At 37.3% G+C, this 26,530-nt stretch overlaps 5 protein-coding genes across 6 annotated transcripts; 2 read left to right on the top strand and 3 right to left on the bottom strand.

Moving 5' to 3' along the window:
* Positions 1–2,792: 2,792 nt before the first annotated feature.
* LOC147296574 (uncharacterized) lies at positions 2,793–3,883 on the bottom strand. The gene has a single exon (XM_086229612.1). The coding sequence runs from the start codon at positions 3,558–3,560 to the stop codon at positions 3,024–3,026; it is 537 nt and encodes a 178-aa protein (XP_086085738.1). The 5' UTR covers positions 3,561–3,883; the 3' UTR covers positions 2,793–3,023.
* Positions 3,884–8,470: 4,587 nt separating this feature from the next.
* On the top strand, positions 8,471–11,821 carry LOC147296573 (actin-like). 2 transcript variants are annotated; one of them, XM_086248324.1, is made up of 5 exons: positions 8,471–8,652; positions 9,462–9,544; positions 9,698–10,091; positions 10,501–11,114; positions 11,337–11,821. In XM_086248324.1, exons 2-5 carry the CDS (start codon positions 9,485–9,487, stop codon positions 11,400–11,402), a joined length of 1,134 nt encoding a protein of 377 aa, XP_086104450.1. In that variant the 5' UTR covers positions 8,471–8,652; positions 9,462–9,484; the 3' UTR covers positions 11,403–11,821. The 2 variants fall into 2 exon arrangements, with proteins under 2 accessions (XP_086104450.1, XP_086104446.1); XM_086248320.1 differs by having other exon boundaries at positions 9,455–9,544.
* Positions 11,822–12,866: 1,045 nt separating this feature from the next.
* On the top strand, positions 12,867–18,071 carry LOC147296572 (U-box domain-containing protein 33-like). The gene is made up of 7 exons (XM_086248880.1): positions 12,867–13,335; positions 13,778–13,896; positions 14,215–14,324; positions 14,847–15,387; positions 15,879–16,430; positions 16,573–17,298; positions 17,723–18,071. Exons 1-7 carry the CDS (start codon positions 13,038–13,040, stop codon positions 17,903–17,905), a joined length of 2,529 nt encoding a protein of 842 aa, XP_086105006.1. The 5' UTR covers positions 12,867–13,037; the 3' UTR covers positions 17,906–18,071.
* A 116-nt stretch (positions 18,072–18,187) lies between these two features.
* Positions 18,188–20,355, bottom strand: LOC147296571 (epsin-3-like). The gene is made up of 4 exons (XM_086248891.1): positions 19,755–20,355; positions 19,486–19,608; positions 19,216–19,377; positions 18,188–18,973 (listed from the first exon to the last, which is right to left on the bottom strand). Exons 1-4 carry the CDS (start codon positions 20,057–20,059, stop codon positions 18,403–18,405), a joined length of 1,161 nt encoding a protein of 386 aa, XP_086105017.1. The 5' UTR covers positions 20,060–20,355; the 3' UTR covers positions 18,188–18,402.
* Positions 20,356–22,073: 1,718 nt separating this feature from the next.
* Positions 22,074–25,254, bottom strand: LOC147296570 (putative protein phosphatase 2C 4). Its single transcript, XM_086229387.1, has 4 exons — positions 23,388–25,254; positions 23,175–23,288; positions 22,569–22,833; positions 22,074–22,466 (listed from the first exon to the last, which is right to left on the bottom strand). The coding sequence occupies exons 1-4, from the start codon at positions 25,101–25,103 to the stop codon at positions 22,351–22,353; spliced, it is 2,211 nt and encodes a 736-aa protein (XP_086085513.1). The 5' UTR covers positions 25,104–25,254; the 3' UTR covers positions 22,074–22,350.
* Positions 25,255–26,530: the final 1,276 nt, after the last annotated feature.

Genomic DNA, 26,530 nt, shown 5'->3' with positions numbered 1-26,530 from the left:
GCGCCACCCAAACCGAGCCCAATTTTTGTTTGTACTGGTTGCTTAAGTTGACCTCAAGGCCGAAAAAAGAAAAAAGAAAAAAAGTTGACCTCAAATAATAACGACTGGTGAGTGGTCACGGCTTGGCAGAATGGGCTGCCCTTAAGTTGGGCTTAATTGACCTGACTTCCCCACCAATTTGATGGCCTTAATTGATGAGAAATGAGCCCAAGTTATGGCTTCATGTTGCAAATCGTTTTTAGTAGCCCAAAAAATTCTCTCGTAAACTATTCAAAGCAAAGGAAGAGTGTCTCGTGGTTAGTTACCCATTTAAGCATTACTTGGCCCATTCCAATTTTCAATGGTTGAGATCTTCAGCGGTATTTGGGCCACCTCAACTCAAGAGCCCATTAGAAAACATGTTCAAATCTAGTAGATATTGCTTGTTAGTCTTAACTGCATAATTAATGATACGCAGATGACCGAGTTCCAAGTCCTGTTTATAATGATCAATATCTGATAAGGCATCTACAACAAAATTAGCTTCTCAAAATAAACAGATTAACATATATGCGAAATGAAAAAACCAATGTTTTGATTAATGATTTTGGTGTCGATCGAGACATATCTTTAGACAACCACCAACACTATTCAATTCGAATCTTCTTAATTAATTCCATGTCCCACTCCAAGTTTAAATATTTTCTTCAAATTATAAATTCCTTGCTATCAATAATTTTTTTGTTCCTCAATCATTGTATTATACAATATTGTCACTGCATTTGTCTTTTGTTTTATTTTTGGGGTAAAGATATCGATATATCAGAGCATTTATTAATGGCCTTGCCTTTAAACAACACTGCATCTGCATGCATTTATCAGCACGTACCGTACGGTTATGGCTGTATGCAAGAGTGTCAGACCGGGGCCAGTGAACGTTACTGTATTAAAGCAGTCGGCGCATGACATTTTAACATGTAGCTACATGCAGAGCTCTGAAAATTCTGATCGAATACGTACTGCGCGCATATATATAGATATGCCTAGCTTATTGCTACAAAAGCCACAACACACATATATACACATTTAGATGTGAATATCATCAGATACTTTCAGGGAAAGCTAGGAATATATTCCAACTAATTTCAACAAGGGTATATAACATGTACGTACATGCATTGCTGTCACTCAAAGATTTGTCTTCATCTATTTTTTCTTTTAATCATATATTTCATCAAATATCTAATTTTCCTCATTATTTTTAAAGAACAATCCGAAAAAAAAAAAAGGACAAAACATCTAATGATATATGTTTACAATTTTTGCTTTCAAACCTCCACATTCCACAATGTAAGTCAAAATGATAATTATTTTTTAAAAAAATTGAGCTGATGTGAAGGTTATTAATGAAGCATATATATCGGTAACTCGTCGTAATTAGTGTTTATTAGAATGCTTAAACGATAATTTGAAATGATTGTCATGAAGCCAAAACGGCCGACAAGCTTATAATAAATAACATGTCTTGGCACCTTCCTGCAGGGTTGGCATTATCTTCTAAATCCACTAGCTAAGTCGACCGCATTGCTTCTTTGCTTAATATATATGAAAGCTGAGTCATGTTCTCTCCTACTAGCTAGCTAGCTGGTGGCATCAAAATTAATTGTTTTTATTTTGATTATATTGGATGAAATTGAACTCTAAATTTATCTTAATTCTAACACATTATCTTACCCAGTCTATGATAGAATTAGAGTATCCAACCCAAAACCAATTGGCCATGGGTGGAGAGGCCCAAGACTTATAAGCACATATGTTAAGCTCTAGTTTTCCGATGTGGGACATTGCTCCACATTACTCTCAACAGTCTAAACACTTAGAACTAGCTTCAAAGCCTTTCATCAGAATTGATTGTTTGACTAAGAAGATAATATCAATTGGAGACCAGATCATGTGATCCCCCTGATACAACTTATAATATTGTACAAAATTTCCATCCTTTTCAGAAGAATTAAGGATGACAAGCCTGAAATTTATGTACTATAAAGTTTGATTACTTTATCAGATACTGCAGTTAGTAATTTGAAATTAATTTTTATAAATGAACCCGGCCTTCGACTTTGAAATCAAATATTTGCAAATCCCAAAAACCAACAGAATAAAGAAAACAAAAAATATATATTGCAAGGTAGCTGAAACAAAAATTCCTTGTCAGTATAAAAGAAGAAAACAAAAGCGTACACAAACGCAACCTACCTACCTTTCAACCCATTATCCATTAGGGATTTGGATGAAGAAATAGTTAGATGGAATTGATAGTTGGACACAATATATGCTGCACACATTTTGAATCTTTGATTGCATGCTAGGTAGCTAGCCAGGTACAATAATTTATTGAATAAGTTATGCAAGTAAAAAAGACATGCATTTAGGGTGTGATAAAGTGAAGGTGGGGGGGCCAAACACCTCTCTCATGAGCTCCTAGAAGTCAGAGACACTCGTAATTGATTGCCATAACTTGGTGTTCATTTTATTAGATATATAATTTTGTGTCTGTCTGGAGGGGAATATACCACATGGGTTTGCTCAACCCCCACTGGTAAAAACGATGCGGATCAGGGATATATGTTTGCGTCTGTTGGACAGGTCAATTTGCAGGCCAATCAGAGAAAGTCAATGCCATTCATCCTTTCAATTAATCCTATGCCATAATTGTTACACATTAATTCAGATCTGGGTCAAAATTGCACAACAGGCCGGAAAACAAAACCTGAACAACATCAAATTAATGGGTCTGTAACTGATCCAAGTGATCACAGAGAACAGTCATCCTCAGTTCCTCACTCCAAATTTGCCCTTTTTTGTACGTATAAAAGAAAAATTGGAGAAGAACATACAACATTGAATTGCAACCTCATTATCATAGACAGAAATTGAATTCCATAAGATGTGGAATTGGACCTCAAAAAAACAAGATTAAAATATATAAATTGCTTGACATGCAGAAAATAGATATTTGAAATTAAGTCCGTGAATTATTATGATCATGAGGTGCAGGTATGAACATCGCTTGGTCGTCTGACTTTCTTGAGAATCTTACCGCCAAGATCCGAAACAACAACTGGAGGAAACAACGATTCGATGTCGGTGGGCAGATGAAGCAAAAGTCTCGTCCGGTTTGCTTTCCGCTTCTTTAGTGGCAGTGATTTGGGTTTTTTCGGTGCAGGTGGGCATTGCAGGGTTGCTGTGATTTTGTGATCCAAAGACGTCGGAGTCTTCAACCCATCGTTGCCATCGTCGCCATCATCGTCTTGCTGCACTCTCAATTCTCCAACAGATGGAATTTTGACCTTCAAGGAAGAAACAAACATGTCGAAGTTATCCTCTTGCTTTTCTTCCAATATTTGGTCATGAAGCTCGGGATGATCATCATCTTTAACTTCCTCGCCTGTTATACGCGCAATTGAGCACTCGTGTTCACGAAACTCGAACTTGGGTCGCACCAAGCATTTCATTTCCATGGCGTTGGAATCGTCGTGGAAGTCTTCGCCTCGAATTGACTTCAAATATTGGAGGTACATAAAGAATCAAAGAGATTGGGTACAAAGACGAACAAAAACAAACAAAAAAGTAGAAAAAAAAATGAAAAGAGATACAGTTGATTTTACAGATCAAATGGGGGTGTGCCTACTGCCTAGCTAGCTAGCTAGCTAAAAATATAATCACCAAATCACCACCTTTCTTTGGGGTTTGTTTACTGATTTTCTTTGGATTTTAGCCCTCAAGAAAAACACAGGGGGAGAGAGAGAGAATGTGGGAGAAGAGCCTTCAAAACCCACTTCGGCGAAGGATCCAATGCAAGAAATATACACATCAACATCTCTCTCTCTCTCTCTCTCCCTACAGCTCTATAAAAACTATGCCCCTTTAAGAGGAAGAGAGTGGGGTCTCTCTCTTTTTCTGTTTCCATGATCAGTCAGCTCATTAAACTAACTATAAAATCTCGTTTAGGCAAATCACTTTTTTCCTGATTTCTGCAAACTTTGATGCATCTCTGCACGTGCTTTACTACATACAACGAAACCCATCTGACCGATCTGATCCTATGTTAACGTGCATGTTTAATTTCTCGCGATATTTTGGAGGAATTTTTGTCGGATTCCTGCTGTTTGTTTCGAAAGAAAATGAAACTTTCTTCCTTTTTCTGGGTTTTACACTTTTACTTTTCTTTTTTTCGAACCTAACTTTCCTGCGAATATTTTCTGGATGGATGGTTGTGAAGCCGGTTCATATTAAAATGTGACCGGCCGCAAATTGACATTAATATGTGTATATTGGCTGACACCGTAGCCAATATATATATTTGTTGAATCTTGTTTTATTTGCTCCACCATGCATGGTTAAATCAGCTCCACCAATCACCATGCATGCACATTTGTAGGTCCAACAACTCATTTGAGCTTTCCATGCTGGCATTTGTAATTAAAACTTATTTTTACGTACAACTACTGTATGTTCTAGAATGATTAAAAAAATGATCGTTGTAATATTTACCAATAACGGGTTCATTTCACTAGCTTTGCATCCTCTAAATTTGATAGTTTTCACTTAATTTGCATACTGATCTTCAAAATTCTACAATGTACACCCTCACATTTGTTCTTTTTTTTCAAATTTTTCTTCTCAATCAGTTTAACCAATCTTGATCGTTCATTGAAGTATTATTTGTTTATGTAGAAGCTATGAGACTCATATATTTTCTTACGTGGCATGTAACAAGACATCTGCTCTGGTTTATGTTAAGGGCATTTTTCATAAAGTCAAATACTCATTTCTTGTCCACATTGTCCACGTATGTTATCTTACATGACACATGTCTCAACAAAATTCATGGTATGTGAACGCTTCATTATTTGCCATGTAAAAAAATGTGAGTTCTATATATGTAACTTTAATGTAAAGAAAGAATAAACACAATCACAATAATGAATGACAAAAACTGAAAATGGACCTAACTATAGCTAGATAGTGTAAATAGTAGAGTTTTGAAATCCATAACACAAAATCAATTAAAAACTATCCAAACTTTGAGGGTGTAAAGTATAATAATTAATTATTGTCAATAATAATTCACTTCATTTATGCAATCCTCTCTATATATAAGTGATGGATCTAAGAACTTTTCTTACATAGATAGAAAAAACTTTCAAATAGTTACGCGTGATGTTGTACTGGTGCTTGCCTTTGAAAAAACTTATATAATTGCCTCTTCGAGGCATTTTGTCCCCAACCATATATTAGAGGAATATAACCAAGAACTAAGGGGCAAATACTTACAAATCAAGTGAAATTAAATTGAATCTAAATTATAGGCTAATCCAAATCAAATCAAATCACAACCCCCATTGTAAAAAAAGAAAAAAGAAAATCAAATGATTGACAAAACTGGTGAGCTCGATATATCCCACGTCTTTTTAAAACCAGATTCAATGATTTATGGGCCAGCGATCTAAATAATTAATATTGAAGCAGACACCCACTATTTTGCATTAGAAGGCTGCCTTGGCTGCATCATATCAGTTTTCAGAAGTGGCTCGCACATGGGTCCCCCAACTATATATGCAGGCCACCCACCCGACCCGACCATTTTCAAGTTGTGTGACTGCATTAATTGCATGCATTAATGGCAATGAGATTAATGTTGCTTCCTGTGTATATAGATTTATAAAGATTTTTGTAGATTTTTTTGAAGTGATAGATTTTTGTAGAATTTAGAGATTTTCATTGAATTTTACAGAGTTCTACAAAGTGTATAAAAATCCTTAAAAATCCACAGAAAAAGAAGTCGGATTTATAATAACTTTGAAATACACATAAAAGTCTTTCAATTAAAAGTTTTAATTGAATACCACATAATTTTTATAGACTCCTTAAAATTTTTAATTGAATACATATAAATTTTTACGAACTTTTTAAAAATTTTAATTAAATACTACATAACTTTTAAACTCCAAAAAAATCTTTTAAAATTCACATACAATACACCCCACTTAAACTTTGGCTTTGGATTCCTCATTCCTAGTGTGGAATATGGGTGCCGGCCGGCCCGGCAAGATCCAATTCAGATCCATTTGCTAAAATACATAATTAAATAATATTTTAATTTTATACGGCAATTTAAATTTTATTAATGAAAGTAAAATTCAAATAATATTATAAATTAATTCAGTGTCATATATATTGAATTTCTCTTGCGATATAATAGTCTTGAGACGATAAATCAACGATATGAAATATGAATGAATGTCGTTGAGCTTTACATAGTGTGGGAGTGGGACCCAGTTAGATTGCTTGGATTTCACCACATCTTGGACGTGATAAATTGGGTCCAGCTTTGGGGACCAGACTCGTGGCACATGTTTTTCGAGAATATTTCCAGTTTATCCCAAATGAAATCTTAATTACATTAATCTTCGTTGCTATAAAAAAAAAATTACATTAATCTTCGTTAACTCAAGGTGATTTCTCTTTAAAGTCTTTCAGAGCAAAAACAAAGAAAAAGTTATTAAGTATTGTTGTTATGCCAATTCTATATATGTAGCAGACCCTTTTCAATGAGAAATTTCTTAAATAAATCTCATGTGAGATTCACTCCACATTGTATTTTGATTATCGAAATCGTTTATTTTTTTTATGTTCATTAAAAGATTGCCCTTATAAAAAAATTAGGTTAATCGGAAAAAACCACTGGACCGTTGATTACATGGTCACTATTTTAAGTGTTTATCGAAAATATTTTGTTCGTCTATTTATTTGATCAAAGTTAGATAGCTTAATAATTTATGATTTGTCTAATTTTTTGCAAGAATAATTTTTGAATACCTGAAAAATTGACGGTTCGGATCATTGAAGTACTATATGGAGTGAGCCCCATGAAAGATCCCTTAAATAAAATTATTTGAGAGATTCCTTAATAAAAGGGATATGTCGTATGTGGTATGTTATATTATTAAAACGTGAATACTAGAATTAAAATTATAATAACTTTCTCTTTTCTGCATGTTAGTTTGAGTTTTTTTTCTTTTTTTCTGAATTTTTAATTTGAACGACGATTTGACAAATGGATTATAATTTAGAGGGCAAGATAGCTATTAACCCATTAATAAACCATTCGGATGTCTACTAGTTATATAGTAATTTATTAGTACATTATTAGGTGATGGAAAGAATTAACATGTTATGATAAATTGATAAAGTGGGGTATGAAGCTAAAATATATATTTATATAAAAGTGAGCAGAAATTAACACACACACTCTCATGGCACATAATTGCTTGTGATGCTCATGCCTAATCATTTTGCTTCCCATCTCCGATCATCATGTCCCATCTCTAACAATCATCTCTCCCGCAAATTTCAACCCTTTTTGCTCTCACTTTTCGTATTTCTTACTCCATTTTGTTTCCCGCCATCTTTGTTTCCTACCCTCAAAAGTTTTCTTTGAGCTAATTAATTTATAATAACATTCAGGGTTCGTTAATTGGATGTAGCTATTTGTAGCTAGGTGTACAAAATGTTACTTTTGATATATATTTGATCTTAGAAAAGAGAACTTTAAGGTAGTATTTGTTTCGCAACCTCATTTCTTGTAATAAGGTTTTTAGAAAGTTATGAAATGCAACATTCTCATTAATTATTTGGAGCATTTGCAGATAAAAACAAATTAGCGTTTGGAAATGTTAGAAATGTATGAAAAATAATGATTTTATTTTAAAAAAAATTAGATGTAAGAGTTAATTCCAAGAATAAGAATGAGAATGTGAAAATTTTCTCTTATGCAAAAAACTCTGTTTTGTAGGTATAAACCCAGGGAAATCCCATGTCGTTTTCAAGTGCACTTATTAAATATGGGAAATAAATTCTTACACATTTTCTTAAAATTCTGAATCTTATACCCATTTTAAAGTATTTAACCATATATGACCATACATGGTATTTGGATGGGTATAAGATTCAAAATATATGGTTAAATACTTTAAATTCCATTTTACAAAACAAACATAACCATACATGGGTATAAGATTCAAAATGTGAAAATGGAATTTAAAGTATTTAACCATACCATACATGCATTTTGATATAAGCATGAGCCCAAGTATTGATGGAGGCCCATCTCCCTTCTTTTCTTCTTTTATTTCTTCTTGTTAAGGGAAAATGTTGGCAGAGTTTAATGTTAGTTCACTAGTGTGCCCAAAAGTAGGTTTGCTTCAAGCCGAACCCTACCACTCAAGCAGCTGGGCCGCTGTATTAAATTAAGTGGGCTTCAGTAAGTGGGTCATCCTTTTCAGGACTCAAGTGAAATTTGGGTTTATGTTTCTGAAGTCCAGGCCCAAGATCTGGCCCAAAAAGAAATCGAAGGATAAGGAAAAAGTATAGCTGTGTGACACCTGGATTGACAAAGCATTCGAAACAGCCTGTAGTTGCGGAAGCCCCAGAATAGACAAGCACGCGTCGCCAGGATCTGAAATCTCGTTCAACAGATCGGACGGCCGGGATTGGACGCTGACAGAGCTGTGGATTTAAAAAGCGAATTTGAGGTCTAAATTTTGAACCCAAGGGCGCGCACGCAGTTGAGATCGAAAGTGCTCTCCTTCATCGACGCCCAATTCCAAGGTCAGGTTTCTCTTCCTCGCTCACATTCCCGAGAAAAATTAAACGATTTTCCTTGCAACCAAACAAAGGATGCCAATCTAATATTAATCTAATGTCGTTAACTCGTTATTGTCGATCTCAAGTTTCGCTGTGGAATTTCAATTCTGGATGTGATTGTTTCGTTTTTGTTTCTCAATTTTGTGAGTTTTGGCCGATCTATCAGTGTGGATCGGCTACATTGTTAATATCTGACATGAACCTCGGGGATTGAATCCGTAGGAATGATTTTGTCTTTTGTATTGTATTTTTAATAATATATGCGATTTATACTATGATTTTGTTTATTATACCTAATTTGTTTCATAAGTTGATTAATATAAGGATTTGGTTCTTATTAAGCATATGAGATGGTTTGTAGAGGCTTGACAAGAAGGAGCCACACAAATTGCATAGATTCAAGCATTTGTGTCAATTGACAATTGTTTGGGTGGAGTTTTCAGTTTGGTTTTTGTTTTCCGGTCATATATTGTATGACCTCTTCCAAGAATAATTATTGTGAATTATACGGTTATACCCATAATAATAATTATGAAAATTTGTATTGTTTTTCTATAATTGATGGATTAAAGAATCTGTTTAAGGTTTACTACCAGTCACCATTGGGATGCAAACCAGTTTTAATCATTATGGTTATGGTAATACTATATGTGTTGAATGAATTAGCATACACCTTATATATGGGAATGGTTATGAAATTCATGGGTTTTCTCTCTGTAGTCTTTTTCTTTCTCTGTTGCTCATTTTATGTCCTACTGTATTTAAGTTCATAGGTATTCACAGTTGGTGTTAGAAGATGGCTGAAGCTGAGGATATTCAACCGCTCGTCTGCGATAATGGGACAGGAATGGTTAAGGTATGCCATCGGGATACTTTTATCTTCAAATTTTTCTGGCCAAATTTGGTTGTGCCCAGCGTTTTATAATGTTTGTCTTGCAAAGACGTGCATGATCTCAATGGAAGTTTCATTCTTAATTTATTATGATTCTGTTGCATTGTCAATTTTTAGGCTGGATTTGCTGGAGATGATGCTCCAAGGGCTGTCTTCCCTAGCATTGTCGGCCGCCCACGTCACACTGGTGTGATGGTTGGCATGGGTCAGAAGGATGCATATGTTGGGGATGAGGCTCAGTCTAAGCGTGGTATATTGACTCTGAAATACCCAATTGAACATGGTATTGTAAGCAACTGGGATGATATGGAAAAGATTTGGCATCATACCTTCTACAATGAACTTCGTGTGGCCCCAGAAGAACATCCAGTTCTACTAACTGAGGCCCCTCTGAACCCAAAGGCTAATCGTGAGAAAATGACCCAAATCATGTTTGAGACATTCAACACTCCTGCTATGTATGTTGCCATCCAGGCTGTTCTTTCCCTCTACGCCAGTGGTCGTACAACTGGTAAGCAATTTGATTAATTTAATATGTTCGCAGGTCTGTGTTCTTGAAACATTGAAAAAAAGTGAAGTGGTTTTAAAAAGTTTAAAAGGGAGGATAATTATGTTCGTCTAAGTTTAAATCAATAGGGTTGGAGAAATTTTTATTTGTAATTAGATTTGTTTTTATATGAAATTTATCCTTAGTGCAGCAAGGGAGTGTTACCTAGTAAGTGGTTTGTATCCTTATTTACTGGTTGTTAAGTAACTTGAATGATGCACACTTTATTTGTTTATCAACTTTTCCCATGAAGAACAGTGACTTGGCCCTTTTTTCTTCAGTCTTATATGTGCTTCTTGTGTCATCTAATCTAGAGTGTACAACCTTTCTTTGGTCTCTATCTGTCAATTTTATTATTTGAACTTCCATTCAGGTATTGTTCTGGACTCTGGAGATGGTGTCAGCCACACTGTCCCCATTTATGAGGGATATGCTCTCCCGCATGCCATCCTCCGTCTTGACTTAGCAGGTCGTGACCTCACGGATGCCCTTATGAAAATCTTGACCGAGCGTGGCTATTCCTTCACCACCACAGCTGAGCGTGAAATTGTGAGGGATATGAAGGAGAAGCTTGCATATATTGCCCTCGATTATGAGCAGGAGCTTGAAACTTCCAAGACAAGTTCTTCTGTTGAGAAAAGCTATGAGTTGCCTGATGGGCAGGTTATTACCATTGGTGCTGAACGTTTCCGTTGCCCAGAAGTACTTTTCCAGCCATCCATGATTGGAATGGAAGCTGCAGGCATTCATGAGACCACATACAACTCCATCATGAAGTGTGACGTCGATATCAGGAAGGATTTGTATGGAAACATTGTCCTTAGTGGTGGGTCTACCATGTTCCCAGGCATTGCTGACAGAATGAGCAAGGAAATCACAGCTTTGGCACCTAGCAGCATGAAAATCAAGGTTGTTGCTCCACCTGAGAGAAAGTACAGTGTCTGGATTGGTGGATCCATCCTTGCATCTCTCAGCACTTTCCAGCAGGTATGCTATTTTAGTATATATGACACCAATAATGATGTTATCTTAGAAATATGCATTTATGTGCAAACAATTATTAAGGAAAATGATAGGGAGATTTTGAACAGAGCTATGCATGTCATTGTTTTTCTGATATATTTTCTCCCTGGAACAAATATGAATGCTTGTCTAAATTATCCTATGATTAATACTAATGGAGGGTTATTTTTTACATTTGGAACACAGATGTGGATTGCGAAGGCAGAGTATGATGAATCTGGCCCATCAATTGTACACAGGAAGTGTTTCTAATGCTGTGGGATGGGAGCGGTGGAAGTGTGATGTCTAGATTTTTCTTTTGGCATAGCAATTGCAGCTTGCAAGTTTTTACTCTACCTTTACTTCTCTCAAAACTTGTGTCCAGTGTTGTTGAAACAAAATGAACTACGAGACGTGGAGGTTACAGCAGAGAGTTTTAACTCTTTAGTTGTTATTTTCTGTATTAACCGTTGAACAGAACTAGTTCAATGCTAAAAGCAAAGCTCTCTGCCGTTTATAAAAATTTTGGTCCTCGCACCTCCCTGCTTATTGAAAATCTAATATTGCCATTAAATTCTTGAGGGCCTCTCTGATGATTTAATAAATTTTTGTTTCTACATTTGTAACTTTCGTAGTGGGTTATTGCCCAAATGCCTCAAAGTTTAATTTAATAAGTTGATGCCTTTCAGTCTGATCTACCGATGTTTTGCCCAAATGTCTTGTTAGCAACTAGCGCCATTTACGCCGGAGTCGGAGTGAGACTTAACAAGATGTCCCACTGGTTTTACTTTGGTGGCTTGAGATGACATAGTAGCCGTTATATTTAAATATTAAGATAAATAAAGAATTTCGTGTATGGCATGGTTATAACTTAGAAGGTTATTGGTTAATAAATCTTAAAGTCCTACTGATAAGAAATGAGATTAATCCTGTAATAGACATTGGGGATGAGTTTGGCATCTTCCTATCCAGCTATCAAAATATTCAATATTGCATGGGGCAATATAATAAGTATTAAAAGAAAACAAATAAATAATACACACTCTCTCTCATAGTCTCATCGAGTGAGTCGTTTTCTTTGTTATAATCTGATAGACCATTCTTCTAATACTAAATACTTAATTGACTCACCAATAACACAGGCACAATTAAACCAACAACTTTGTATTCCATTGTGACAATTGCACTGCTATCACATCTCAATCTTTTGAGATTGCAAACATACCCAACTAAAAATATGAATGAAAGAAAATAATATAAAACTCCTACTTTTTTTTTTTTCTCATGCATGAAGTTATTTCATTCCGCACTTATCTTTTCGTACAGGAAAAACAAATTATCATATTACACATCATAAAATATGTTCTACGTAAGTCTTACAATATTATGAATCTCATCTTGTAAACAAGAAGTTTTTTGGTATAAACTTGTAGGTAGGAAGAAAAAAAAAAGTTTTAACAAAATAATTGTATCTTAAAGTATTTTCTTTATGTGCATGTGCAACATTTATAGTATGCACCTATAAAGATTTATTTTCCAAATAAAAATACCTATGAAAGATTAGATATGCCCATCAGTCCATGATGATATTATTAATTTAATTTATTTTGAAGAAAAATTAACTTGACCCAGAAAAAAATGTAGAAAAAGAAGAGCTCTTCAACCTCCACCGTCAACCTTCCCTCTGTCACTATCAAGTCAGCACAAAAGGTCAAGCCTCCTCCTTTGGAAGAAAGGAAACAACTCCAACAAATCCAAAACCATTCCACGAAATTCTTACTCATTCGAAGACCACATGATCCTCCCACCTACACCCCAGTACCCCACAACCCAAACCCACAAAGCTTCAAAGCCAACTCCGCCGGCAACGGAGCTGCTCGAGCTTGACCCTTTACCGATCTATCATCTATGGAGCTCATACAGCCTTCACACCCTCCTCATCACGGCCCAGCTGCCGAAACCATTTCTGGGTTCTCGTCTCCGGTGAGTTTCCGACGTGGGTTTGACCGGCCGGCCACTACCTCTCAGGTGCCGGAGATTTGTGAAGAAAGTGGTGGCGGTGGTGGTGGGGATAAGGTGTATGTGGCGGTTGGAAAGTCTGTGGAGAAAGCTGTGAGCTTGCTTCACTGGGCTTTCAAGCAATTTCGTTGTAAAGAAATTTGTATAATTCATGTTCATCAGCCTTCTCAGCTCATTCCCACTCTCTGTAAGTCCTTGTCTATCCGTGGTTGTGGTTTGTTAAGCATTTTTATAAACGGTTCTGTATTCTTCTCTTTTATGGTGAATAGATTTATAAATTTTTCTCAATTTTATAAATTTTTATTGAAATTCATGCACCTGTATGTTAACAGGCCAAGTTTTTCTTTGAATTCAGAAAATGTTCTGAAAAATTTTAAAAAGTGGGAAAATGTCCCTTTAGCCACGTGTTGTGAATGGAATGCAAATTATTTTCTATTCGTTTGGCATCCGAGAAAAGAATCTAGCAAAACTCGCTTCAATTATGCAATTTCGCAATGGTGCTTTTTCCTAATGGAAAACTGAGATTCAATTATTCAGTTTCTTGTTTTCAGGCATTTGCTAAGAAATCTGAGATTTTTTCTTCTTTGATTTGTTCTAAGTTGTATTTCATTGATGATTACATTGTGCAGTAGGAAAACTACCTGCAAGTCAAGCAAACGGTGAAGTGGTGTCTGCTTTCAGGAGGGAGGAAAGGGAACAGAAAAGGAAGCTTTTGCAAAATTATTTGAGCGTTTGCTCTAGAGCAAAGGTGTGCTTTGTTTCTATATGTTTAGTGTTTACTATCATAGCAATTATAATTTCTTCCACTACTTTATTTCCCTAGCACCTTTTTAGTTCACTTTAAGCAGTTCTCTAACTATTTACTCCACAAGGAAAAATTTAATCTTTTGTTGCCTTACAAATTATTCTTTGTTTTATTGGGGTTGGAAATTTGTCAAAAAACTATGAGGCAAATTTCCACATTTCTTGAAATGACAATTGTTTCATAACTGATTAGAAATTACATATCTCTTGTATAAATCCATTATTTAATAGAAGTATATTAGTCTAAGCATTTACTTTACAGGTTAAAGCAAGCATTGCCATGGTTGAAGATGATGAAATTCAGAAAACAATTGTAGACTTGGTGATCAGACATGGTGTTAGGAAGCTTGTTATGGGGGCTGTACCAGAAAAGTAAGTGGTGCATAAATCGTTTGGGTAATTTTTGACTGCAAATTTAATGGTTTACTTTTGAAATTTAACATACTTGTACCAAAAAAAAAAAAAGAGATTGAATACCGTAGTCTGTGTAAATTTGCTAATCACCTAGACAACAAACTTGGCTATCCAGCTTATTTGTGCTGAAATAAAAAAATTTGGATATCTGAAGAGTTTCCTGAAACTTTGGTAAAATGTACTTGTGAACTGATTATACTATACTCTAGTGGCATGCCCTCCTTCCAAGGGAGTGGTCCAGGTTCAACTCCTACTCCAGTATGTGCAAGCTGAACCCCTGGGTCTCTAAGTAAATTTACCAAGCAATAAAAGAAAACAAAAAGGCACTTGTGAACTTCTGTTTTTGTAATTTTTTCTTCTCAGACATGCAATGGAAAGTATGTGTTCATGGTTTTGTTCTTGTGAAACTTGAAATGTTATATTTTTGCACTAGATTATTCGTTATGCAGTTTTTTCAAAATTTCTAATATTTTAATATAGTTGCATGAAGGTGAAAAGGAGCTCCAGCAAAGCAAATTATGCTGCAAAAAATGCTCCCTTGTTCTGTGAAATATGGTTTATCAACAAAGGGAAACATGTATGGACAAGAGATGCTTCAGAAGGCCAAAGTTCTCTGCCTTCTTGTAGTCAACTGCAGATTGCATCAGAAATTTTGAGATCTGAATCATTTCAATATAGAAAGAATGCCAAGAGTACAGTCTGTACCGGAATTAGAGACTCGGTTCAGAGTGAACCAGTTCAGACAGAATTGGCTGCATCACCAACTTCATCTTGTTCTACCATTACATGCTTACCCCACAATATTCATATTTCAACTAGTACAAGTGCTAGCTCTGGTTCAGGATGTAGTTCTACTGAGGGAAGGGTGTCTTCAGAGTCTGATTTAAACGTTGAGGAACTGAAGTTTTATAGTAGGCTTACAGAAGCTACTATAGAAGCTGAGGCTTCAAGGCACAAGGCATTTTCAGAGCTATTGAAGCGCAAACAATTAGAATCAGAAGCTATAGAAGCTATCAACAAGGTAACTGTGAAGATGTCCATACTTTCAATATCCTTTCCATTTATGTTATGTGATAAAGGGAACTTTTCAATACTTTCAATTTCCTTCTACAGGACAGAATTAGTTCTCCTTAAGTATAATGAATGGAAAGAGACTCTAAATGTGTCTTTTTATTATACTGCTTTTCCAAATCCTTTTAGGCTATCATAGAAACTAGAAAGCCATCTTGAAAAGAATTGTAAATAAATTCTATTTATACCTTCGTATACTTTTTTGGCATCCAACACTTTTTATTCTCATGGCTGCTGGAAAGAAACACAGAAAAATAGTAACCTCACAATTGCGTGTTAAGAAATTTCTTGGAAAAGAATATATTTGAACTTAAGTGTGGGATATATATCAACATATATGATGATGTGGACAAATAGGCTATGATAGCTATCAAGATATATATCAACTTATATCTTGTGAATTACTCCTAAACTCAAAATAGTTTTCCTCTGTTTCTTCAGGTCAAAGCATTTGAGTTGGCCCATGCACGTGAAGTTAAACTTAGAACCGAGGCTGACAATGCCCTGAGAACTACGATAAAGGAACAAGAAAAACTCTTGGAAGAGAGAGAAGAAATTACTAGAGAGATAAGGAGGACCATGAGGAATATTGCCCTTATAGACAGTCAAGCACAGGAAGCAAATCGTAGGTTAGATGAAGCTTCTGGGGAAGTAAAACTGATTCAGACTTCAATTGCAACTCTGCGGCAAGAAAAACAGAGTATTCAACGACAAAAGATGGAAGCCCTACGCTGGCTTGAACGGTGGAGAAGTCATCGACAAGCTGGAGCTGCAAACTGCAACGGGCTCATTGGGTCTGTTGAAGAATTGCCCAAGTTGGCAGAATTCTCATTGTCAGATCTGCAAACTGCAACATGCAATTTTTCTGAGAGCTTCAAAATTGGGAAGGGTGGATATGGTTGTGTTTATAAGGGGGAAATGCTGGGTAGAACTGTTGCTATAAAGAAGCTGCACCCACATAACATGCAAGGACAATCAGACTTTCAACAAGAGGTTATCTCTCTCTCTCTCTCTCTCTTTCTCTCTCAAGTATTTATGTCAAACTGTAGGTATGGTTAATATCTTAGCATACAAAATGTCTAGCTTTGACCAGATTGTACCCTTTATCCAACAACCTTTGTTTTCGTGCATGCAGGTACAAGTTCTTGGCAAAATACAGCATCCTCATCTTGTGACCTTGCTTGGTGTGTGTCCAGAAGCCTGGTCGCTTGTTTACGAGTACTTACCAAATGGGAGCCTCCAAGACCACCTTTTCAGAAAAAGCAATGTTTCTCCCATGACATGGAAGACCAGAGCACGAATAATTGCTGAAATCTCTAGTGCCCTTTGCTTCTTGCACTCTTCTAAACCTGAAAAGATTGTCCATGGTGATTTGAAGCCTCAGAACATACTACTAGATTCTGAACTCAGCTGCAAGATTTGTGATTTTGGGATTTGCAGGCTGGTTACTGAGGACAATCTTTATTGCCCAAGTTTCCGCGGGGGCACTGAGCCAAAGGGTTCTTTTTCTCACACAGACCCAGAGCTTCATAGAATTGGAGTCCTGACGCCCAAGTCTGATATTTATTCCTTTGGACTAATCATTCTGCAGTTAGTCACCAGCAGATGGCATCCGGTCGGCTTAGCAGTTGAGGTGCGCAAGGCAGTTTTATGTGGAAATTTGGCATCAATTCTGGATTCCTCAGCTGGAGAATGGCCTATATCTGTGGCAAGGCAATTGGTAGACCTTGGGTTGCAATGCTGTGAATTGAGTAGTAGGGAAAGACCAGAGCTTACACCGTCTTTGGTGAGGGAATTGGAGCAGTTGCATGCCTCTGAAGAGCGACCAGTGCCATCATTTTTCTTGTGCCCAATCCTTCAGGTTAGTGATACTCACATGTATAACTTAGTTGAGGAATAGCTTTAATATAGTAACCAGTTATCCTAGAGCTCATTCCTTAAGGCTAAACAAGTTGGAATCTTACTCTCCAAGCTTGGTTGTTAAATGTTTGAACTTCTAGTAACCCTTGGGATCAATTTTTTTTGCTCTTTAGTTCACGAAGGTGCTGTGAAGCCCTGTACCTGAATATAATTTGACATGACTAGGAACTTATCAGAAGGAAACATTGTAGATCATCCTTTTTAGGACTTAGAACTAGGGTTTGCCACTTGTTAACAGAACTCATGAATTTCAAATTCTGCTCCCAAGCTCCAAGCTTCTAACAGAATGTAAGAGCTAGGGTGGTAAACAGGGCAAGTTTCTAGTTCACCTTCCATGGCTTACACATGTTATTGGTTGCTTTCAGGAAATAATGCATGACCCTCAGGTGGCCGCTGATGGCTTCACTTATGAGGGGGAAGCTTTGCGTGGATGGTTGCAAAATTGTCGTGAAACTTCTCCAATGACCAATTTGAAATTGAGCCACTTGCATCTTACTCCCAACCATGCTCTACGGCTTGCTATTCAAGATTGGCTTTGCAAATCTTGAAATCTCAGTAAATTCATGTATGTATACGCAGTCAGCTATGTCATTCACTCGTGTAGATGTTTCTTTTAAGTTATAACCATTGTATATCATGCCGTCATAGGGGTTAGTCGGCATTCGTATCAATGAGGCAAATTGCATCTTATATAAAAGCTAGCAAAATTTGAAAGCCTTGTCAAGTTTAAATGGAGAGCTCCAATCATTATGCATCAAGCCAGGTTAATATCCAGTGCTAGACCTTGTATCAATCATCTAAGCAAACACCAACCCATGATGAAAGTGTAAATTAACGAAAATTGAGGAATACCAAAATAAATGAGATTTAATCATCACTATTAAAGGAAAACTTGGGCTTTGTCGAAAGTTTCTGAGAGTAGAATCTTGAATCCACACATTATAACGGGAACGATAAAAATCTCAACCAAAGTATCTATTCCACATGTAGTGGTGGAAATCTGCAGACACATGGTCTTTTTATCTTTTTTTTAGGAGTGCATTGCTTACACAAGCAATGAAGCAGTACTTTGATTGTTAGTGTCATTGAAGGGGTGCCACTCTTCAGTGGAAATTTCAATTCTGGACTCTTCTGTCTTACCACTTAAAAGTAGGTTCGACTCCACAATGCAGTTCCATCCATCTAACTCTTCCTTATTTGGAGCCATGTTTTCTCTAAAACTTGTTTGAGTTACAGGTTTCTTAGCCACCAGACCATCACCAAAACTACCCCAAGGACTTGAATTCTCTGTCTCCTTGCTAGACTCAACGATTACACTTTCATTGCTCTGCTTTGGTTCAAATTTCTTAGTAAAATCTTCGTTGTTAAAGGAAGGAGACTGATTTTCTTGGTTTTCATGGATGCTGAAGTGAGAATTAGACCTTCCATATGTTTCAAGTGATGATTCTCTTAAAATGCCTTGTGCTGAAGATGTCCTTTGGCAGAAGCTTCCAAACCCTTGAATCCCTCTTGTCAGTTTCCGAGCTCGGTCTCTCTCTTCTTTGAGAAGGGGTCCTTTGTCTAGCAGCTTCAATATTTTCCCAGACTTCTTTCTAACAGTAAGACCCCAGTTGAATCTGCATGCAAAATATTTAGATATGTTACAGCTATACTTGTAGACATAATAATTTTCTCTTGCCAGAGAATACCAAACTCTGAATTATAACCATTGATTAGTGAAATCATGTCTCAATATGCAGTCCAAATTCATAGTCTAAAACGTAATATGCCGGATATCTAGTAAGAGCTTGTTACATATGACGAAGCACAAACAGCAAAAGACATATGATACAGGACAAATTATATCAGAAATACAGACCCTTTCTCATCTATATACTGAAAGCTTCCCATCTGTTCGATAACATCTTTGTCAACCTCAAATTCATCTGCAACACTCTCTGGTCCATGAGTCAATAAGTGCTCAAGTACAATCAGAGTATTGTATGAGACCCTCCAATTCTTTCTTTCAAACTTCAGTAATCTGATGCAAAATTACAAAAACATAGATACATATATACTTGTTAATGCGTAATTACCCAAATTTCATAATAATAAGTATTTTTTTTAAAAGGCGAAAACACCCAGAAACCTGTTGTGCAAAATCTCCACAATTCTTGTATAATCATCTAGTTCAAAAGCAGCCCTTGAAATTGAACCCAAGGTCCTTGTGTCTGGTGCCCATGAATTTCCAGATGTAGCTTCTTCAGTCAATCTTCAGACATTAATCACAACCCAGAAAGTTTGTTATATCAGAATCCAAAGCCATAACAAGTTCCATGACCAAAACCAGACCAACAAACCAAACCCACATAAAAAAATAATAATAATAAAACAGAGAAATTCATGCCGAGTACTCACAATTGTGCTGGTGTAACATCTGTCAGGACTAATCTTGCAGACTTAATCTTCTCCTTGAAGAAGAAAGAAGCTTGTTTCTTTAACTCATGAAACAATGGTGTACTTCCATTGCTGCTACTATTGTTGCTTAAGATAGACATGTCTGAGATGGTAAGAAAAAATGAGAGAAAGTAGAGAAGTAGACCGAGTATTTTTTTTTTTTGGTCTGAAAAGTAGACCAAGTAGAGAAGGCACAACCGCACAACTAAGCCAATGAAAAAACAACTACAACACCTAACATCTATCAAAAAAAGTAAGACTTGCATATGTAATCAGAGAGGAGAGAGACACAAATGTCAATTGTTTAAAGAATTGAGAGTGTTGTAAGGAGAAGGTTTCAAGGTAAACCAATTAGAGAGATGGAACCAACGTGAGGGTGAACATATGACAAATGGGTGGAATTGAAATTTGCATAGTTGAAACCGAGGGTGTGATTTGTGTAAAGATTTAAATTCTTGTATTAAAAGCATCGAGTTGTGAAGTCAACATCACCATTCTTTACACTACTGGACAGCAGCCGGTGTTTTGGTTTGAATTTGTAACGAGCCCCGCAATGATTTTTTCTGAATCTTGTGGGCAATATTTAATGGGAGCGTTACACTATCTTATTTACATTTTGAGACTTTTTTATTTATTTAATTAATAGGTTCAAATAATCAATTAACTATCGATTTAATGATATCTTTTTACACAATGTTAGTGATGTCTAAGTTCGAATTTCCCCTTCCAAAATAAGAAAAAAAAATTCAAATCTTATTGTATGTTAAAGAAATTTGCTAAGATATGTGTAATCGAACATTTACAATGACCAGATTGTTTCTCAATTCGTTGTTGTTAATAATATTTTATAGTCACACCGTTGTTTTGAGAAATTGACTCTTGAAATCTTGAACCTATTCCTTTAAATTATTATTTTTTTTCTAAAATTGTACACCTCCTATGTTTTTCTCATTTGAGTGTTTAGAAGTAAATGTTGAGAATGTTTTGATTTGTTTGGTTTGTCCATATATGGGAATCAAAAGTTGCTTTAGTTAATTGTAGGAAGGGACACAAGTAACATCTTATTCTAAAAGTCAACTAGAAGAGCATGCCGGTCACTTTTAAAATATATAGGGCTCACTCTCTCAGATGGGCCTACAAGCCAAGATGTTGAACAGCTAAAAGTTATATAGGCCTTGAAAACCCATAAGTAAACCCAAGCTTAAGGTGCTATGTGAAAGCCCATGTTCTTAATTGGGCCGGTACAAGTTTTAGCCCACGATTTATAAGTATGAAGAAGTTCTAAAAGACCCACTGTTTGCTTTCTAAACCCCGCATAAGAGGTTTTAGAAAGCAAACAATAATGAATACGTGGAGTTAAGAAAGTAAATAATAGGCTCTTTTAGAATTTCCCATAAGTATGCTTGTGTAGGTGTGTTTATACTTTATACGCTTATTGGAGCTCATTAGAAATTGGGCCATGTTTAAAAGAACTTTAATTTTCAGTAGGGCAGTAAACGTCATTAATTCCCAAAAAGGAAACTAAACGTCATTATTACTAAAATCGAAAAGCTTTCCTCACTGCACTTTCAATTGGCTGCCCAAAACTTCTGTAGCTTTTCCTCTCAATGAAGGAACTGATTGGGATAGGCTGAAATGGCTTAACTGAAACCAAGCTTTACAGTTTACAATTTGATGACAACATGACTGACAGGTTTACATCATTCATGAGTGAGCGAGTCTGGTATCCACCTTTCCCCAACTGCATTGCATTTACTATCAAATTCAGAAGTAGATAGCAGTTGGAAGAATTATGATTAAACCACCAAAGGGACTATAAGGGAGGGTATGCAATCTGCATGGGACTTTCCTTTTGCTGCGTGGCATGACCAAAACACATGTATGACTTTGAATATAATTGAATGAGCGTCATAAGGGTTTTTTAAATCATGGGGTTTTTGGCATTTTTTCAATGGATTGCAATGGATTTTATGGACATGGTCTATTTGGCACATTAATGACGGCTTAAAAGAAGAAAAAAGAGCTCAAGACTGACTGATGCCCATCTGCTACTGACTTTGCACTATTTAGATCAAACTAATGTATTTTGACATGAGGAAACTCTCCACCAGCAACTCTCAAGTCAATCTCATACTGTCATCCAGAAAATGCTATGTGATTCATACCTGAGAGAAACATAAAGTTATAAAAAGTAGATGCAGATAATGAGATGACAAGTGTTGCCAAACCCATATAGTTGTAAATTGTGAAAGAAGAATTTACAGGAAGTGATGGTAGAGATAGTGCCAAACAAAACCCTTTTTGAAAGGAATTGTCATTTATTAGAAAATTACAATTTTCTATGACAGTTTATCAACTAGAACCAGCTTACATCTTTACAGTCCTCACCACCCAGAAAAACTGCACAACCAAATTCCTCAGGCACTTCCCGAAGCTTAATTGGTATCTTACAAAGGTGATTAGGAAAAAAAAAACTGTCAAACAAAAAAGGAAAATGCCTGACTTTTCCGGGTTGTCTCTATATGTTTTTATCTTTATCTGTGATTTTCTTCTCTACTTATACACATGATCTCCATATTCTTCCTTCTAAGGAAATAACGATGATCGAAACATCATCGTGGTACCGCCTTCGGTCCCCTTGTGGTATTTGAAGCAACTCATGGAAGTCCATACCTGAGATTCACCAAAAACCAAATTCACTATGTTAGCGTCCTGCAATGAATAAACTTTTCCGTATTAAGAACAATTTCTTCTCTATTGTTAATTACATATTACCAGCTTTTTTGGCAGCACGAAACAGCACTTCCTCAACCAGATGCTGTGCTGGATCTCCTTCAGGTTGCAATGTGATGAAAAGTTCAACTTCAGAAACAGCTTCTTCGTTTGTGAAGTATTGATACAACCCATCTGAGGATAGTATCAAGAACCTGTCTTTGGGGCATAATCTGTGGTGGTAGAGAGATGGGAAGCAAGTGATGTATGGAGAAGTCCCTACATAGTCAATTTGGAATGCCTCTAGAAGTGCATTGTTCCATTTAGGCTGCACACATACAGAGAAACACCAGACATAAATAAGCAAATAATTTTGAAATCAAGCATAGTAAATCTAACCACAGAGATCTTTCAATGTGCAAAAACAGATATGTGTGTGTAAATATATCATCATCATCATATTCATCCGGGGTGTACTAAATGATAACAAGATGAGAATTGAAATCAATGAGAAAGTGTTCATGTTATTGAGGTTATGAATCGCTATGGCTGCAATATCTGAAAGCTATGTTACTGATATACAAGCATAATCACATGAGATGTGATGGATTCCTAAATCAAAGAAGGCCAAACATATGGTTGACCAACAAGTGCAAAATGTATTAATACCTGTTTGAGAAAACCAGCACCAAAAGCCCGAGTGACCTTCAATGAACCTTTAACGCGATCATTCATCACAGCACAAGCATCCTCCGGGTGTTCATTTCTGATCCTCTGAACTTCCTGAAAAATGCAGCATCCAAAAAGATGAAGCAAAGCTCTCAAAACCAACAACAAAACACAAAACAGAAGAAACAAAACAAAAAAGGAATCAAATCCCACCTCTTCCTCGCTGGTGCTGTGATCCATGGTCAGCTGAACAGCAGTCAAATTGGGAATTGTACTGGGTCTCTCACCATCAGAGGCTTCAAGATCATTCAATGTTTCCTCATTGATCCTCTCCAAGTCCTGCCTAATTTTCCCGAGCCAGTAATCGGGCTCCGCCTTCTGAGCCAAAACCACCCGACTGTCACCCACATTCATCACATAAACATCTTCACCCTTCATCAGCATTACAAGAACACAAGAACCCATGAGAGCCAATTCAGGATTTTCCAAAACCATTTTGTCAGCAACTTCCAAATAGGCCTCCTCTGTTTTCCTCAAAGCTTGAGACAGAGCTTTCAAAACATCTGGGTGGTTAAGAGCTCCTGTTGATGACCCATCAGACCCAGCAGACCTATTCAGCTGCTCCTTCAATCTTCTATCAAGCTCCACTCGCTCCTTATCCCATTCACACCTCCACCTCCTTTGACTATCCTCCCATTTCTTGGCGGAGCCCCGGTACTTGGTTTTCGAATTCCTGCCTTCCTTTCTCTTTGAATTCGAATCGAAATTCACGTCCCCACTTGCACACGGATAATTCTCTTGCTCAACACACTGAGCAGAACAAGCATCCACCATTCCATGATTCCTTGCCAACTCGCTATCACTCTCGCTATTCGGAACCACCACCGAATCCGAATTTTCGGGGTGAACAGGGGAGGTTGCAGGGGCGGCCACCGCCCCCAATTCAACCCTCTCGTCCCACAGCAACCCCTTCAGCTCCTTGTGCACAGCCGAGTACAAATTCGACAGCAAGTAATCGGGTGCATCCGGGCCGTTGAATCCGTCGTAAATCCCCACGAAAACCCACCCGTCCTCCTCTGAAACGACGACGTGGACTCGGTCCTCCCCTGCTTTTCCTTGAGCCCACTGAAGATTCTGACTCGCCAGTGAGTCATCGTCTTCCAAGCTACTTTCACTACTAAAATTCACACTGCTCACAGTCAAATTCTCGTTGTGCTTCTCGTGGCCGACTATCCAATCCTGCTCTTTCACCGACACGACTCGGCTTTTTATCGGCGCCACGATCGAGTTCTGCCCCCGATATATCGTCTTCGATATCGCTCTCTGAAGAACCCGAATCAGTTTCCGTTTCCCCGATCTGGGTTTGAATCCGAAACCACCGCCCTGAGAGAAGCTCCTCTGGAACTGCTCGGAGTAACCCTTTTCCATGGGCCCGGAGAAGATCCCACGGTCGAGCGGCCCGGACATGAACCCGCGCTCAATCGGACCCGATAAGAACCCTCTCTCGAGCGGACCCGACCCGGGAACTCCATAGCCCCCGAGATTCCCCGAAATCGGACCCGAATTGATCAGATTTCGCGGGATGGGTTGAAGCGGAATCGAAGCGAAGGACGTCGAGCTCTCGAACGCCGCCGCACGATCGATACTGTTGTAGGAGTAGAGATCGACGAGAGCCGTGGACAGAGGCGTCGACGTATTAGCGCTGACGGAGGCTCCGGAGATGGTTCTGAAAGTGGTGGCCTCCTCGGAGTGGACTTTGGACGATGCGAGCCAGGTCGGGTCGGGTCGGACGTAGCAGAAGGAGTGGCCGAGACCCTCGTCATACGGGTCGGATACTAAAACCGATACGTCGTGCCTTCCACGATTACGACGACCACCTTCTCCGCCGCCGGTGAAGCACACGCTCACCTTCGCAAAGCTGTTTCCCATCTGATCGAAACCCAAAAAGTTAAAATAGAAAAAGAATTAAGCTTTTGATTATCGCTATGAACGTTGTCTCATGGCCGATTGTTTCTGAGATAGAGAGATAACAGAGAGAGAGAGTCAGAGAGCCTAAACGAAACTCAGAAGAAGAAGAAGAGGGAGAGAAATAGAGAGGCGTTGACTTTTAGGCAGCGGCTTTGAAATTAAAAAAATAAAATAAGACTTTTTTAAAAATTTAAATTTTTGTTATTTTATGTTTTTATTTTTTAAAATGCTTTGTGCTTTTCATTTATTTCGGGCGTTGACTAAGGTCGGGGTTTAACTTAACTCGTGGGTTTCGGTTTTCAGATTAGATTTTGCCTCCTTGATTACCTTTTTGACGAGCAGCGCGTGGCACCACTCTCCGCTGCAAGTGGACGATATTATGACGGGGAGGTTGGTGGGTTCGCTGCAGAGAGACGTAGTTGATTTGGTCTTGAGTGGAAGTTTCACCCACGCGCTGCCGAGAAGCGTTGACAGTGAATGGGGTGAAAATTTTGAAGGGAGCTCATAGAATCTGGAAACGATCAAAAGTCAAATTGCAAAAGCCACTAAATAGGCCTTGAAAGGCGTGCCGGGATCACCGTTGGATGGAGCAGATGAGATGAAATCGATGTTCGACACGTGGCGAGTCATTATTGCTTGACAATGTATTTTGTCAACTGGAGGCTTCCCGAGCAGGAGGCGACTCTACGCTGTCCGCAGCTCATTGTGTTGAGTGCTTGACTTTGTTTAAAATGGATTTTGATTTTTTTTTGGTTTGTTTTTATTGGAAATTTTAGCAAAATTTATTTTATGAAATTGGGTGAGGTGGGGTGGTTGCAGTCTTGCAGACTACTAATTAGGCTAAACATTTACTACAGTAGTACCGTAGGACTTTTATATTGGTCTTGACCAATGTGGACTTGTCTTTTTGTTGACTTTATATTATGTTGACTATTAAATATTGAGAGAGAGAGACAGAGAGGAAGGGGTTAGGGCCTTAGGGGTAGATGATGATCATAAAACCAGACTTCAAGTACAAATTCATCAATGCCAAGCCAGTTTAATAAATAAATGAGGAATCTTCATTTATTTATTTATCTCTTCATCCACACCAAATTACCAATCATATATATTTCTTTCTAAAATATAAATAAAATCAAGTCGGAGTTGGTTAAGTGCCTCATTATCTTTTTTCTTGGCCAGGAAAGTGCCTCACTAATCACTATCAATGTCTAAGATAAACGAGCTCATCTATGAATTACTTTAGGGGTGCTTACATTTTCACTCTTTTTTTTTTTTTTTTTTCACTCATTTTAATTTTACACTCAATATTAAATTTGAAACAAAATATAAAAAGTGTTGCTATTTACACACTTTTTTTTTTGCACACTATTTTTTACTTTTTCTCA

Source organism: Dryas octopetala, chromosome 1, assembly GCF_963921425.1.
Source record: "Dryas octopetala chromosome 1, drDryOcto1.1, whole genome shotgun sequence".
Lineage (NCBI taxonomy): Eukaryota > Viridiplantae > Streptophyta > Magnoliopsida > Rosales > Rosaceae > Dryas > Dryas octopetala.
Note: the sequence above shows the minus strand (reverse complement) of the source record. Positions and strands in the feature narration are given on the sequence as shown.

Excerpts from the sequence above, each read along its gene's own strand:
- LOC147296574 (XM_086229612.1), bottom strand. The coding sequence starts at position 3,560 with ATGTACCTCCAATATTTGAAGTCAATTCGAGGCGAAGACTTCCACGAC.
- LOC147296573 (XM_086248324.1), top strand. The coding sequence starts at position 9,485 with ATGGCTGAAGCTGAGGATATTCAACCGCTCGTCTGCGATAATGGGACA. Across the intron at positions 10,092-10,500 it reads CGCCAGTGGTCGTACAACTG|GTATTGTTCTGGACTCTGGA; the intron begins GTAAGCAATTTG and ends ACTTCCATTCAG. Across the intron at positions 11,115-11,336 it reads CTCTCAGCACTTTCCAGCAG|ATGTGGATTGCGAAGGCAGA; the intron begins GTATGCTATTTT and ends TTTGGAACACAG.
- LOC147296572 (XM_086248880.1), top strand. The coding sequence starts at position 13,038 with ATGGAGCTCATACAGCCTTCACACCCTCCTCATCACGGCCCAGCTGCC. Across the intron at positions 13,336-13,777 it reads TCAGCTCATTCCCACTCTCT|TAGGAAAACTACCTGCAAGT; the intron begins GTAAGTCCTTGT and ends TACATTGTGCAG. Across the intron at positions 17,299-17,722 it reads TCTTGTGCCCAATCCTTCAG|GAAATAATGCATGACCCTCA; the intron begins GTTAGTGATACT and ends GGTTGCTTTCAG.
- LOC147296571 (XM_086248891.1), bottom strand. The coding sequence starts at position 20,059 with ATGCAAGTCTTACTTTTTTTGATAGATGTTAGGTGTTGTAGTTGTTTT. Across the intron at positions 19,609-19,754 it reads GATGTTACACCAGCACAATT|ATTGACTGAAGAAGCTACAT; the intron begins GTGAGTACTCGG and ends TAATGTCTGAAG. Across the intron at positions 19,378-19,485 it reads GTGGAGATTTTGCACAACAG|ATTACTGAAGTTTGAAAGAA; the intron begins GTTTCTGGGTGT and ends ATTTTGCATCAG.
- LOC147296570 (XM_086229387.1), bottom strand. The coding sequence starts at position 25,103 with ATGGGAAACAGCTTTGCGAAGGTGAGCGTGTGCTTCACCGGCGGCGGA. Across the intron at positions 23,289-23,387 it reads ACAGCACCAGCGAGGAAGAG|GAAGTTCAGAGGATCAGAAA; the intron begins GTGGGATTTGAT and ends TGCATTTTTCAG. Across the intron at positions 22,467-22,568 it reads TCGTGCTGCCAAAAAAGCTG|GTATGGACTTCCATGAGTTG; the intron begins GTAATATGTAAT and ends GGTGAATCTCAG.